Source organism: Ursus americanus, chromosome 6, assembly GCF_024610735.1.
Source record: "Ursus americanus isolate L20-20 chromosome 6, mUrsAme1.1.p, whole genome shotgun sequence".
Lineage (NCBI taxonomy): Eukaryota > Metazoa > Chordata > Mammalia > Carnivora > Ursidae > Ursus > Ursus americanus.
Window position 1 is genome coordinate 6,117,838 of NC_142132.1, and position 15,809 is coordinate 6,133,646.

The 15,809-nt window shown below is 43.0% G+C and overlaps 1 protein-coding gene across 1 annotated transcript in view; it reads left to right on the forward strand.

Moving 5' to 3' along the window:
* ADAM12 (ADAM metallopeptidase domain 12) overlaps positions 1–15,809 on the forward strand; it is a 333,867-nt gene that overhangs the window by 79,337 nt on the left and 238,721 nt on the right. Inside the window, exon 3 of the mRNA XM_045809515.2 lies at positions 7,352–7,425. Within this exon, the coding sequence (XP_045665471.2) occupies positions 7,352–7,425 (74 nt within the window). The remainder of the gene's footprint in view (positions 1–7,351; positions 7,426–15,809) is intronic.

Here is a 15,809-nt window from a genome sequence, read left to right on the forward strand (position 1 = left end):
AGGTCACACGTTTGCAGGTTCCAGGGATGAGGACCTCTTTGAGGCCCCATTATTCTGCTGACCACACTGATAGACAGAACAGTACAATGATCCCTGTTTTCCCAGTGAAGAAACTGAGGCCCAGCAGAGTGGTCAAAGGTGAATTTCAGCAGCCTGATCTCGGCACCATGTCACCACCCAGTCTTGTCCCCTGAGCCACCATGTCACCATGCATCCAGGGTACGGTCCCCACGCCTGGGACAGTTAATAACGAGTAAGTTATTACCAGCAAACAAGTCTTCCTCAAATCCCTCCTACCCTGACTTTGCTCAGCACCCACCCTCATCTTGACATGGCTCTGATTTCTGATTCTCCCTACCCGCCACCCTGTCAGTCTGCTGTCTGTTTCACATTGATTTATACTTTATCACCTGCCCTCCTCCTCCTGCCACCCGCTCTGTACCCCTCTGCCCTGATTTGGATTCTTTATCACTAAGGTCCAAAGAAACTGAGCACGAGGAGCAGGAGAGTACTAGGAACTAGACATTTTTATCAGTCCCAAGTATAAATGTAAAGAATTTAGCTTCCAGCAAGCCCACGCACCCTCCTTAAAGGAACAGAATACAAGTCATAGTCAAAGGCCCAGTTCCTTGTTCAGTGTAAAGGGATCCTCTGTATGGCACTTGGGTCCGTGAGGGACATCAGCCTCCAGGGGCGAGGCAGGCAGCCCATCGGGGTCAGAAGAACAGACCGTAGGCTTCTGCCTGGGGACAGCTCCAACTGGGGAGGACAGTCCAGATGTCCCTTTTATACCTTCTAACTTGACGTTAATGGCTTTGGGGTTTCTTCGCTACCCCTCGGACCGCGTTCCTTCCGCCACCTCTGACAGCCTCTGTCCCTGTTTCCAGGTGCTCCTGTTCTGGGTGTTGGAAGCAGAATGTGGAACAAGGCTGAAAAATTCCCCTCCCCTGCAAAGTTTCTATTTTACTAGGCGATACACAGTCAACAAGTGAAGTAAACACACCAATAAATGATCACAAATGAGGAAATCCAGGAAGGATGGGAACTGGGTGTGGGGGAACAGAGCCCCACCGAGACGGTCCCCGGTTCTCTGAGGCAGCGATGTCCAGCCTAAGACCTGGCGGTGGAGCCCAGGGAGGACCTCCGTGTGGAGGGTCAGCAGGTGGAGAGGCCTGGAAGCTGGCTGGAGCCTGGCCAGCTCAATGGTGTTCTAGAAGCCTGGTGAGCAGAGGCCAGACCCTTTATGGTATGAAGGCCATGGTTTTATTCTAAGTACAATGGGCCACCATTGAAGGGTTTTAAGAGAGAGCATTGTCGCTGGGCTCGCTCTGGGGGAGAGCTAGCATTGATTTTCCCCAGCTTCCTCTTTGGAACGGATGGAGGGGCCGTAAAGTAAAAAATGAATTTTAGATGCGTTAAGTTTGAGAAACCTGCATCGTAGGGTTTTCCAGATTGCTTTCTGTTAAGTCATGTTGTCACTGTCCTCTTACAACCCAGTAGTGAGCTGCAGGAAGGGACAGATGACCGTGTCTCCTTCAGAATCAGCCACGGTCCTCAGCCAGAGAACACAGTGCATGGGGGACTACGAACCCGTCACATGCAGAGGCACACGGGGGAGACTGGCAACATTTCAATGAATAAATAAGGCTTTTAAGATGTTTTGGCTATAGCTACAGTAATCTAAAATGAAAATCAAAAATGTCTGCTGCAAATTTAAGCATTAGTGATCACTCCAGCAGCCTCAGGATAAAGAACTTGAACTGCAAGCATCACGCACGCCGGTGGCGGTGAGGTTGGTGAGTTTTGTCGTGGGAATGGAGAAGCAGGCTGAAAATCTGTCAACCCGTCATGTCACACAAATTCCTTAAGGAGAGTCTGTACTAAAGATAATCCAACATTTTAACCCACAGAAACCTTAAAAATGACATTACCTATATTTCAAAAGCCGTTTTTACCTGAGATTAATACGTGCCATTCTGCATATTTTAACAAGGTGTTTGTTAAGGTCAGTTTCCATCAGAAAAAAAAATTATCGATGACTCATGAATAAACATTATTATCATTTATGTAGTAAGAGACCCCAAGCCAGGGCCACCCCATTACGGCACTGCAATGCCTTCACTCCTCCCTGTGCTATCCTGCAGTTAATTCAATTGTGCCCTCTCTCAGTTCCACGGTGTGCATATCTTCCTGGCTGTGGAACTAGCCCACTAATATGAAAGTGGTAATCAAGATTGCCTCTAAATATTCATAGCAATAAACGACTCCCTTGTGCCCCATGAATGCCAAGGCTGTAGTCGGAAGCATTTATTTAGTGCTGGAGAGGGATCTAGTTATTTCAGAGTCCCTCAAATGCAGTATTTTAATATTGTTGTTCTGTTTGAAAAATTAGATCCCTCTGAGCTTCCAGTATCAACGGTTGAGATGAGTGAGTTTGGGTCAGAACTGACCATCATCTTTGAAAGGGTGACCCTAGAAGCCAGGATGGGAGTGAACTTGGTTATTGACCCTACACCGTATTTTCTTTCCTGTAGTTGCCTTCCTTCTGATGGCTCGCTGCCACCATATTTCAACTTCAGGATCTGGTTCCGATTTTTTCTAAGTTGCTGAAAATTGGCTGTTTTTTAAGGACAGGGAAACACCAAGGAGATGATACTTTGTATCATTCCATCCATCAGCGAGCCCTTGGGGGCATCCCTGCCTCCATGAAAAGCTACATGTGTTGACTAGAGATAGTTTGTACCACCGTGGGTGAACTAATTTAAATTCAAGTTTGGGGGAGCTCCCAATGACACAGATTAAAGCAAGGCAGCACCATGTGGAAGAAACTCTAGCTAATTAATAAATCGCCTTTAAACATCTGTTCATACTTCCAGTTAAGTAGAATGTGCTGGGCAGATGCACTGTGGTTGACCTCAGGGAGCACAGGGCAATTGAGGGTCGCAGAGATGGGGGGTGGGGTCCTGGCTGGAGCCTTTGCAGAACTGCCTGAGCACACCCTCTGGGGGAGGCTGCCTGCATAGTTTCCGTGAGGAATTTACTAGGAGAGAGGACTCAGAAGAAACCAACCCTGCTGACACCTTGATCTTCAACTTCTAGCTTCCAGAACTGTGCAAAAATAAATTTCTGTTGGTTAGGCTACCCAGCCTGTAGTACTTGGTTATGGCAGCCCTAGCAAACTAATACCAGGGCTTCTAAGATTCTGGTAATATTTTGATTTCTCAGCTGAGTGGTAGGTACCTTAAGCGTCCCACTTTTGATTTCAGCTCAGGTCATAATCTCGGGGTCTTGAGATTGAGCCCCACGTCGTTGGGCTCTGTGTTCAGCGGGGAGTTTGCTTGAGAGTCTCTCTCTTTCTCCCTCTGACCCTCTCCCCCAATAATAAATAAAATAAATCTTTAAAAAAATTAAAAATAAAATTGTACTGATACATTTTGTATACTCTTTTTTGGGTATACTTTTCCCAATTAAAAAAGTAGAATTATAATGATGCCACAACATTCCTATTGATTAGCATTGAATGGATTCATTCAGCAAGTGCAGTTCTTTAAGCACTCACTAAAAGACACCATTCCATTAAGCTAATCAATATATCATGTTTAAGAAAAGGAATGCTATATTTAACCAGCACTAGTTCATTATCTCCAATGTATAAAAATCAAAAGAAAATGGAATGAATACATGCTTTTAACCTGAGCAATCTAATGCAATTAGTGGTTTTGAATGAAAATAGCTCTCTGTTCTTTTTCCCCATTGATTTCTCCTGTACCATTAAATCCCAACTAAAATATACAGATAAAATCTTTTTTGCCTCCCTAGGGAAAAATGTATTCATTTGAAAGATGTTGACACTGGAATGTTATAACAGGTCCTTTAGGGACTTCCTCTGACATTAGTACAAATGGTAATGTTTAAACTAGCTAAACCGGGGGGGGGTACTGCAAATATTTTATTTTTATTCACAAATATAACTGTCAGGATTCATCTTTAAAATGTGATACATGTTTCAATATCTTAGGCAAAGACAACTTATAATTAAAGTAAGTTATTTACACATACACATATATAAAACACATTCAAATATACATACATATACATTGGGCACATCTTGACGAAATATTGAAACATATTTTTGTTCTAATATTTTATTTAAACTTAATTAATAATCCCATTTTTCTAAGAAATCAATAAGTACAAGTGGCAAACCCTGGAGAGAACATTCTATGTGTATTTGTGATTAAATCTCAGTGTCAGAAAATATAGGCAAATTTAGGCAAAAGTCCCTGTGACAGACTCAAAAGCCAATCCAGGACATATAAGCACTTTTATGCACTATTTTAAAATTTAAAGACATAATGTGTGTTTAATGTTGCATAGGATGGGAATAGTAATATTAATTTTAAAAGTTCAGCAAGCACTCAGAAACCCATAAAATTCTTATAAACATCGGATAGTGTCAAAATATGTCAATTACGGTGTGTGGTTTTTACAAGATCGCTAGATGTTTGTGTCGTCATTTGCTAGAATAAGTCTGTACAAAACAAGATCTGTTTAAACCCAGAAAATATAGATAAGCATTTCATTTATATGAAATTTACCAGTTTCACTCTCAAGCTTAAGTAACTCCTTAAAAAACAATATCGCTCATCAATTAAAATTGAGAAGAGCTTTCTTAATGTGCACTTAAAAAAACCACTTGGGTTTTCACCTAATTATATCCCCTGAAGGCACCAATATTTAAAATAGTCTATTACTCAGACAGCAATTGGGTGATGCAAATTTTAGGTCTTTATTACTGACTCAGAGATGCTCAATGAAGATGGAATTGTCTGTGAACTTTCTGGGAAGGTAGGAACATTGTCACTGTGCTCTGTCCAACGGGGGCCACAACTAGCCACATCTAGCTATCGAGGCTGAAATGCATCCAGTGAGACTGATGAACTGATTTTTAAATTTTATTTCAGTTCATGTAAGTGTAAATTCATATGTGGCTACTGGCTACCATATTCAACATCAGAAACTTATCCAGATGGGTGAAGGACAGCCCTGAAAATAAGTAGCGTTTCGCCCTTGATGATGCTGTCCCAGCCCCATGGCACGAGTGCATGCACGTTTTAACCTTTTCCCAACGCTCGCATGACCTTCTGTTGTTAGGGTTTTTGTTTAAATTCTGTTTCATTTGAACTAATGTTGAATGTTGGAACTTACAGTCCATCTTCTCTTACAACATGGTAACGTATGGTTAGTTGAGCCCTAGAATAGGTGAAATGCTGGGTTGTAAGAAAAGTCTCCTGAACTCTGGAGTTGTGACAGTGCCTGTTAACACCAGAATATTAGAACACTACGTACAAACGTCTTATTTTCATTACATAAGCGTAAAACTGCAAGAACTTCCAGGGCAAAGGTGGGCAAAGCCACCAGTGAAGTCGGCAGCACTGATCTCCTGCGGCGATGACGTTTGAGCAGGGCTGAGCCGCCACGTGAAACTCTGCCGCAGCGCCGACCACTGGGAGCGGGGCGCCCTTGCGTTTGTGGTGCCCACTCCACGTGATGACCAGCTCTCCTCTGCTTTGCTCCTTTTAAGCCCCTAAGAAACCTCAGTTCCTGCCCTGGGCTTTGATGGCATTTGGCCCTGCTTTAGGTAGACTGCATCATTTTGCATTAACCCCTCTTTTGCCCTTCACGTGTCGCCCGGAGTGTCAGGCAGCACTGCCGGGCTCCCACTTGAGTGCTGGGGGACTGTCTTAGCAGGTCATCAGAATGCAAATGCAGCATTCGTTTTTCATAATTACTAAATAAGTAAATAACTACTAAAAATCAACATCGAAAATTTTAAATTCTCCTAGTGAGAACTGTCCCGTGAATACATAGAACCCCCGTTTGACACATGCTGGTCTGGATAAGGAGGGGCTGGAAGTGACTGTTCCAGAGTCACTAGGGTTACACAGCAGGGAAGGGGGCAGAGGGAGGCTTCACAGAATACCTTTGAGTTGGCAAGTAGATTTTGACTTGGGTAAGGACTCTGATTGGGCTCAAAGGTAGGAGTGTGGTGCACATGACCACCCGGGGTTAGCTGGGAGGGAACCTGGGGTAAGGGTGTGAGTTAAGGGACACTGGCACACAGGTGCATTCTCAGGGCAGGGCAAGAAGCTCATTGGGATTTCCGGGGCAGAACAGTATAGTCGCCTGCTCCCCGCTGACAGGCGGGCATACGTGAGCTGGGTTCCCTGGAGCCCAGAGGAAGAGGAGGATGTCTGCCTCGTGAGAAGGAGAAGAGATTGGTAGAGACATTTGCCCTATTCATTAATTCCTTCATTCACCAAATATTAATTGGGCTTCTATTATTTGTCTGGCACCTTTGTGGACATAATAAGCAAGCGGCCCACAAATCAACATAACTGAGTTACTACAAGTAGAAAGGGAGTTCTTCCTTCTACAAGGAAGGCAAGGACAGGGGACTGAAAGACAACGTGTCTGGGAAGAGGGGCACTCAGTGAGATTGAGCAGCAAGGTAAGGTTTCCTTGACTTACTGACATTAAAGCTGGTACTGAGTGGAGGAGCTGGAGGGGAAGCATTCCAGGCAGAGGGAACAGCCTGTACAAAGATCAGCGCTACAGAGGAGCTCAGTGCGTTTGAAGAGCCCGGAGGCCAGTGTGAGTGAGGAGGAGAGCCATACTGGTACCGCCGGCCATGTTGAAGAGTTGGCATCGTAGCACTGGATGCCAGTGCAAGCTCCTTGGAAGCGGAGTTGGGTTGATGAGGAGCTATTTTTGAAGATAAGCTTCTGCTGCCATTGAAGAACGAATGGGAGGAAAGGAAAGGTAGAGATGGAGGGACCCAGGTAGAAGGGCTTTGCAGTAATCCCGATCCAAGGTGACTGAGCTTTGAACTGGAGTGAGGTGGAGGGCTGTGATATGTAACAGGAGCTGTGTTTTGGAGAACGGCACTGCGAGACCTTTTTATGGATTTAGAGGAGCTGGAGAGGGAGAAGGTTTCAGGCCAGACTTCACATTTCTGACATGAGCAGTTGGGGAAGTGAAGGTGCCCTTTATAGAGACAAGGAAACTGAGGAAGGAGTTCACCGTGGGAGGGGGCAGTGTCAAGAAGGATCTCAGGGGTATGTGGCCAAAGGAAAGGGGCACAGGCCACATTTGTATCATCGAACGGTGGCAGTACATATTCCAGACTCTAGTCCTGGTTGACCTGGTCTCCTCTACTTGGGATCTCAGAATGGTCCCAAGAAGAAAATGTATTTTTCTCTCCCTCTGTTGAATATGCCTTCAGAACATTCAAATGTTGGCAAGTCAATGTGAAATGTGTTTCAGCTGATTTCTCTTATTTATCTTTCAGAATCATCCAGAAGTGTTGAATTTTCGAATACAACTGGAAAGCAAAGAACTGATCATACATCTGGAAAGAAACGAGTAAGTCACATTAATTCTAGTGTGCTGTGCCATGGGAGAAATTTAGGAGCTGTGGGTTCAAAGTGCTGTGTAATTTATGTTGGCATTTAGAGAAACAGAAAGAAATGCATGGATTCATAATCCCAATTTGGATCTGAGGCTGGAATTAACTTGAAAAAATGAAGTGGAAAAATGAAGAATTTTATCACTCTAAAAAAAAGCTTTGTAAATCAGCAGGTTTTTCTCATAGTTCTGATGTTTCTCTTTTTCAGAGCCTGATTTGTCAAGGATAGATTTTAAGCATCTTCTGTTCAAATAATAGTGTTCCATAATTAGTTGACTTTTGGCAATTCCTGGCTTATATAAGAAGAAATAGCGTCAAATGAATAGAACCTCTTTTTTCCTTGAAAAATACCAATGGTTTATTTATCTTTCAGAGCTTGTCTCCAGTGGTACAAAGTATTTATTTTATCTTTTCATTTAAAAATTTGACCTTTTTTTTTTTTGCAAAATTATATAAATTTCCAAAAATGGTATTATATTTTTTTCCTGGAGCAGATGGGTATTATTACATATTTTGTATGACTTCCCAGTAGAAAACTGTCTGCTTCAAGGCATAAGTAACACAAGCCCTGTTCTTGTTATCCTTTATATCCTGGCTAGCCCCCGGGCTCCTTAGACCCAGAGGATACCATACTATTCTAATTGATTCGTACCAGCAAAGACCTGCGTGCTTGTAATAAATAATACGTATTTAAAGATGTAAACGAAGTTACCACGTCCTGCTTGATTCAAAACGGGAGTTTTTATCTTCTAGAACTACTGGTTCCTGTTCCTCACCCATCAGTGAAAGGCTGACTTTTTGCTGATGTGATCATGTAGATAAGAGAGCTTCCCTGAACTGAGTTCTGCCCGAGACAGATGTCGTAAAAACCTGACTCTGTCTCCATGTGAACAAGTCAGATCACTTATGGTCCCAGTGCTTTGATTTGAGGGTCCCAAGCAAGTCAGATCAATGAGATCGTCATGGCCAATTCTCACATTCAGTATCTAACATCACGGCCAACAGCAATTAAAAAAAAAAAAAACAAAACAGATCCATATAAATTTATAAATATTTACATTTAAAAACAAATACACAACATGAATATATGTAAAACGGGATAGCAACCTGCCTCTTCATATATCTTGTAGGTTTAGCTGTCACCATTAAATGGATTAAAAACATTTGTAAGCAATAAATGATGTGTTTTTAGCCTTCCTCATGACTTGATGGTCTTAAAGTAGAGGTTCGGGCATACATCTTGAATGAACAGGGAGCTGAACAGAAACCTCTATGTTGCCTTTGGTATGTCTCTTTTAGCCAAGCAAATATGTTCGTGCTTTATTTTTTTTTTTTCATGTGAGAATATGGTGGGACATTTTAATTTTTGTAAATTGCTGTTTGTATGTGGTTTTGAAATATCTCAGTGGATGAAACTTAGGTATTCCCTGAAAGATCAGAAGGGAATGAGGCTTCTGATGGAGCTACATGTCCTTAATGGGGTTTTAGGATTGCTGCTGGATTTGGGCAACTGGTCCTTTCGTCAGAGTGTTGGGGGATGTGGTGAACAGCAGGAGTGGTGTCCATTCCAGACCCCCAGGTGGTGGTAGGACGTCAGGTAGAGAAGTGGAAATCAACTTAATAAAAAACTTAATCTATTTGTTTTTACTCTGAAAGGAATACATGTCCAATGCAGAAAATTGAAAATTGTAGGGGGAAAAAAAGATCAAAGAGCCAAAAGAAAATACTTCTATTACCAAACACAATCCTGATGAATATTTTAGTGGTTGTCCAAAGATATGTTTTCCTTATAAATATGCTTGGATTTTTTTGTCTTCCTGGTGGGTATTGTGGTCTGTGTGCAATTTGATAACCTGCTTCTTCCTTTAGCTTTTTAATGGACATACTTTTCCATAGAGAAATGCAGCTCTTAGTGCCCTTCTGGTTCTCGGAGTCTGTGAAGTGGTTCAGTAGCCTCATTCATGGTTCTTTCTGAGAATGGTTTCCTGTCTACTAAGGCAGATAGTATAACACACAATGGCTGTTCGACAGTGGCTGATTTGTATAAAAGATCATTTAAAAAGGCGCCTTAATTTGCTCACTTCCAATTCTGGGCTTTTCACAAAATAATCTCAAAATCAGAAAAGTTGAAAACATAAAACTATCTCTTCTTGAATTGTATCTCTCTTCCCAACCTCACTGTCAGCCTACATGTTAGAAATTAAATGGAGAGTGTTTGATATGACCCTATGACATTCTATGGCTTTATTTTAATTATACTAGTTATAACAGTTATAGAGATTCTGCCCTGATAAAAATGACATTTTCATACTTAGAGCATGCCAATATTACTATTTTAATGTTGTACTCCCTCCAAATACTTCAGCATAGTATTTTTTTGAAAAAAAAATTACCTGTCTGTTCCAAATGGACTTCACTTTTGAGACCGTGACTACCAAAAATCTGTAATTTTGTAGGTAGAGTGAAATGCTTGTATGCCACCAGCTCTTGATGCTGTTGGACACAAAATATAATCCATTGTCCTGTAGAAAGTAGAATTTTTAATTCCTATAGCCTTTGGCCCAATAGATCCAATTAGAGAATTTATCCAAATGGAGCTCTAAGAACTCAAATGTTCAAGCAAGGTAAATGTGACTATGTAACCAGCAGAGTAGAGAGTCTGGCCAACCGGAAGGTAACCTGTCAGTGCCCTGCATCATACCTATGGGCTGCGTATCAGCCCTGCCTTCAGGGATGTTCACTACGGGGTAGTTTACCGAAATCGATAGGAGATTGATTAAATTATGACCTAGCCACGAAATAGAGCTCTATGTAGCAATTAAAGGCAATGAGGGGGATCTTCATTGTTGTAAAAAGCATTCATGATATAATCCATGTAAACAGCATATCAGATAATATTGTACATGGTATTCAGTTTTGATTTTAAAATACCACACGTACCTGTATCTCTGACTAGTAAGATTATGGAAGACATTTACTTTATTCATGTTTTACAACAAGAAAATATTACTATTAATATTAGGAAAACTTTTTACCCTGGAGGAAAAAATCTGTAAAAACTTAAAAATTGTCAAAGAACGATATTGGAGTATTTATTATTCATAAAAAGGAATTGTGTTTTAGAAGGACTTCCAGCAACATTCAAAGGGCTAAAAAGCTCTGCACATTGAATATTGGGTCTTTAAATATCCAGAAATCTATTTTAATTAAAAACTTGCTTGGAAATCATATGTAAAATAAAGGTGGCGTCAGTGCCTTAAATCATAAGAGCCATAATCCAAAGCTAATGCTGAAAGAGGGTCACCTAATTAACCCTGCTCAAAAACTCATCACATACACCAATTCTTCATGAAGAAGGATGGAGTTTGTGTTAAACAGTTGTTTCAGGGAATCTCTTCTGTTTGCCTCCTAGCATCCCTAATTTGTGCAAAGATCGGATGCTGTTCACTTAAAACCTGTGTTTGTATAGCCATAATTGAATGTTTAAAGAAACTCAAAGCTTCCCTGGAGAAGCATTTTTCACAGGGTTGCTGTCTGCCTACGGAACTGCAGGGACCACTTTATGACTTCCATAACTCTCCTGGGTCCCCGTGGGCTCTCAGGCCATCCCTCAAACAGGTGCTCTCTGCAACTGCATCTTTGATCAAAATGCTTTATTGGACAGGCTGGCCAGCTTAGACATCCGTTTTTCCAGTTTAGGATAATTAGAAGTGATGGCAGTAGATCACACTCCCTTCATCTCCCAGACCTACCGAGCTTTCTGTTTTTGAGCCTTGGCCCATCCCTGACAGAAGGCAGGTGCCGGGGGAAGTCCATGGCTCACGGAATTTATATTTGCCCCGTCTCTGTACTAGAAGAACTCTGGCATTGGCTTTTATTCCGGCTGGAATAATTCCAGACATCTCTGAAGGGACAGATCTAATTAATATTCAAACAGTAGCAGAAAGGACATTTTAAATTGGTCAGACGTGGGTGTAAATATCTGGGAAGGTGTTATTCGACACCATCTCTCAGAGCATCATGACGCAGGAGGACGAAAGGTAGCTGGTGCAGAGAGAGCGTTGGATAGGTTAGTAGTCAGCCGAATAACTACCCAGAGGATATGGATCTATTGTTCGTGTTGACCCAAACCGTGCTGGAGAGCTAGGTTGAGATGTACTCCGTGGCCCTGGGGCTGTGTACAAGGCCTCGTCATGGCCCGCAGTTTCCAGAGTCATCTCTGTGAAGATGTAAAAGGTGCATTGATCACACTTCTTGGCAGCGCAGATCTGGAGGGGGGTAACTGCTCTGCACGACAGGATCTGGATTATAGAGATTTCAGCAGTGTGGATCAATGGGCCAAAACTAACAAGACGAGGTTTAATGGGGATAAATGTAAAGTCCTACGCTTGGGTTAACAAAAATAAACGTTGTCAGTTCAGAAGGAAATTTCCTCGTAGTTCTCATGAATGGAACCCACAGACTCAACATGAGCCCTTGAGGCAGTTTTTCTGCTAAGGTGACTGCCACCAGCATGTGTGCACGGGTGCCCATGGTCCTAAACCGGAGTGGCTGTCGTCCTGCTGTGCAGTGACCCCATCGGGCCATATCCAGAATGTCCCCCCTGTGCTGCTCCACACACAATCTTGGAGAGCATCTTGTCACAGTTCTCCTTCCCACTGTTGAACTTCCCTTCCCTCCCCCACCAACCAAAGATGTCCTTAAGGCCAGGGCCAGGGTCTCAACTTTCCCTCCACCCACTTCCACGGGGTCTGGCTGGTAGTAGGCACTCAATGAGCACTTACCACATGAGAGAATGATGGAATGTGGACAGCCTGGACCAAGCCAGAAGTGAGTCACCAGGAGGCTGAAAGTCTGTCTTGAGTGGTGTCATACAATTATTCAAGGAGAAAGCTTCTGGAAAAGACACAGGGTTTGGAGTCAAGAAATCAGGCTTTGAAACCCAGCTTTGCTTCCAACAATAAGCTGCTTACATTCTCTGTTTTCTCATCTGCAGGAAGGAATAAAAGTCTGTGTATAGTCAGTGCTGAAAGATTCGAGCTGGTGTTATTTTTGATGATCAGGTTTGAATGACCCAGTGACCTATTCCTATGGTCCCAGTGATATTTGTTATTTCACCGAAGCACACGCTTGGCTTCACTGGAACTATGTCCTGTTTCAAACTTCCTAAATTAGTGGAGATCAGATTATGCATAATCTTTGCCCATGAGTCTTGAAAATGGCCAAAGAGCCCGATTCTGTCAAGAGCTGGAAAGGATTAGCAGTCCTTTGGGTTCCTGTTGCTGCAACAGTCTTAATTTCACAATATTGACATCTTCAGGGATTAAACATTTTTAAGTTTTTGTGTATAGAGTGCTATTTTTTTTTTCATTTCTACTCTTGCAGAGGAAGTCCAGCCTGCCTATTAGAATTTCCAGCTTTAATCTGTCAAGTGGTTCTAATTATTGACTGAACTAGCAAGGAAAAAAGCCACAGCTCAGAAACGCCGTCTATTTCATGGTTTTGTCTCTCAGCTTCTCTCCTACCATCCATGTTAATTCAAATGATTAGTAATAAATTAATCAGTAATAATTCTTTATTCTTTATTCACTTAGTCATTTGTTCACACATATTTACTTAATACCAGATTCTTGTGGTCGGCACTGGAAATAGAGAAAACAAGGTCAAATCCTTGTCCTCTTGGAGGTCAGTCAGGGAGCCCAATGCTAAACAAGCCATCACTAAAGTCTAGTAAAAGACAGCGAGGCTAACAGCTGAGGAAGACAACTATGAGACCCAGCCTGGCTAGGGAAGGAAGCTGTGAGCTTAAGCAGCATTTGAGCTACACATGAATCAGAGTGAGCCAGGTAAAGGAGGGCAAAGGGTGGGGGTTCCCAGAGAAGGAGGAGCAGGCATAAAAGTCCTGGGAGAGGGGGAAGGAGACCCGAAGTGTTTCAAACACTGAGGAAGTCGATGTGCTAGTGTGTAAGAGGGGGGTAGTGAGAGAGAAGTGGAAACCGGCCCATGTGGGACCTCATGCTCCATGATAAGGACCTAAGTATTTTCTCATAGGGACATGGTATCCCATGGGAGCAAGGCCTATAAAGCAGGGCAATGACGTGATGAAAGTCAGTTTTTAAAATAGCATTTTGGTTACATGTGAAGACGAGATTGGGGGAGGTGAAGAGTGGATTGGATAAGAGGCTATTTATCGCTGGTGCACAGGGAAGAGCTGGAAATGGCTCCAAGTAATAGAGAATCCACAGAAAGGAATAGACGAAGGATGTTCAGGGGGAAGAATGGGCAGAAACTGATGAGCGATTGAATGTGTGGGGTCATGGAAAGGATAATTCTTATACATGAAATGCTGGAGGATTGATGATCTTTGGTCAGAATAGAGAACCCTAACAAAGGATGAAGGACTTGCCCTTTGAGTGATGGTTGGGGACACCAAGATGTAGATCGTAGTTGGCGTGGTCCTCAGAGCCTTGCAGGAGGGTCGACTTTTGGGCCTAACAGAATCCTCTCAGGAGGTGACATGTGGAAGGTTATCATGTGGAACCGGGCATGACATTTCTTTAGGATCCGTGGATGTTTGGGGCCTAAAAATAGCAGTGGCTGGGGGCTATGAGCTGAAGAACACCAGCCTATGGTGGGATAGGACATTTTGAGGCCCTGGCCATGACCCTGAGAACGTCTAGATAGCTGTTACAACTCAAGGCAATGTCAGTATTTCAAGTGGTCTCTGGGTGGGAACACAGTGGGGTGAGACTGTGACCTCCAGGCTTGTTCTAGGCCCTATTCCACGTTCTTCCTGTAGTCTGTCTCCACGGAGTGGGTGCTCCCTCTGCCGGGAGAGCATACAGAGAGTCCTCTCCTCCTTCAAGTCTGGCGCATTATTTTGGGACGACCAGCACCAGGATCACCTGAGGAGCTTGTTCCAAAGGCAGATACCTAGTTCCATGTCTCTCTATTGAACCAGAATCCCCAGTTATAGGGCCTGAGGGTTATATTTTTGACACATTCCGTAAGGAGTTACATTCATAACTGGCCACATGAAGCTATTTACATCAATTTAAATAAAATTAAAACTTTAGTTACTTCGTTACACTAGCCATAGTTCACATGCTTATTGCCATGTATGGCTATATAAACATTTCCATTATGGCAAAAAGTTGTGCTGGATGGTGCTGGGACTGACAGGGAAATGCCAGCCCACCAGATCCTTCTAGTTTGGGGTTCCTGTCTTAGCTGATGCATTGCCCACGGGAATGGTCTTTCCTACAGGAAGTGACCACACCTTTTCAGGTTGTCCGATTTCTGCAGCATGGTCAGCTCTATCCCTTACTTTAGGGCATTGGGCTGTATCAGAGGGGTCACCTCTGCACTTCAATGAAATAGGGAAAGGACAGTAGAAAATTCTCCGAGCATGACTGTAGACTCACGCAGATGATGGACTTCAGGCATCTTCTAACCAGACCGAACCCCTTCTGAATTCAGTTAAAGTCTCTTAACATTTAAGTTCTCTCTAATTGGGCTAAATTTTGTTTGCTGAATAAGAACTGCGTTCCTTTGAGCTTCCCTCCTCATTTCAGTCTTTGAAGTTATACAGACATTGGAAGAGGTCAGAACACCATTTTTAGAGTTTTTTGTTCCCCAACCTGACTTAACTTTAAAGTGCCTTAACTGGTTAAAATCGACCTTTCCAAAACAGTGTCCATCTGCATTCCAGTTTAAGAGTATGGTGTCCTTGAATGGACTTCTTTAAAGTTTAAAGGGTTTGACAAGGTCTTTGATATGGAAGTGGATTTCCAAGTCAAATTACGTCACTTCCAATCCTTCACTTCCTGTGCCTTGGGTTTCTGATTTTTTGATGAAAATCCTGTGCATCCTCAGGGCTCCTCCCCAGAACACTGTGTCCTAAATCGATAATAATGGTGGTCCTGGCTACGTGCGGGTGGTCTCCGGTGCCTGGGGCCAAGCTGGTGTTGTCATTGTGGCTGTCATCTGACCACCCCTTCCCTGTGTGTGACTGGCATGGTGACATTCGGATGCTGTGCAGGCTGGGGTACGTATGGCAAGTCCTTTGCCTTTTTCCAGTTGTCTCATCCTTGACAGAAAGGCCATAGGACTTCTGTCTGTGGGACATCGTGACTCTTCCTTTATCTGGTAAGACTTAAGACTAACTCTCCAGAAAGCTTGGAACACTTTTTGGCAGTTAGATTGTTTGAAGCCAGGTATAAACACAGCTCCCACGTTACATTTGGTTGCTACAGCTAAGTCTTTTTAAATGGTCCCTCTTTTTAATTCTTGCCTTCGAAATCTTGCAGTCCCTGGGGGTGAAACCAGGTTGGTGCCCAGG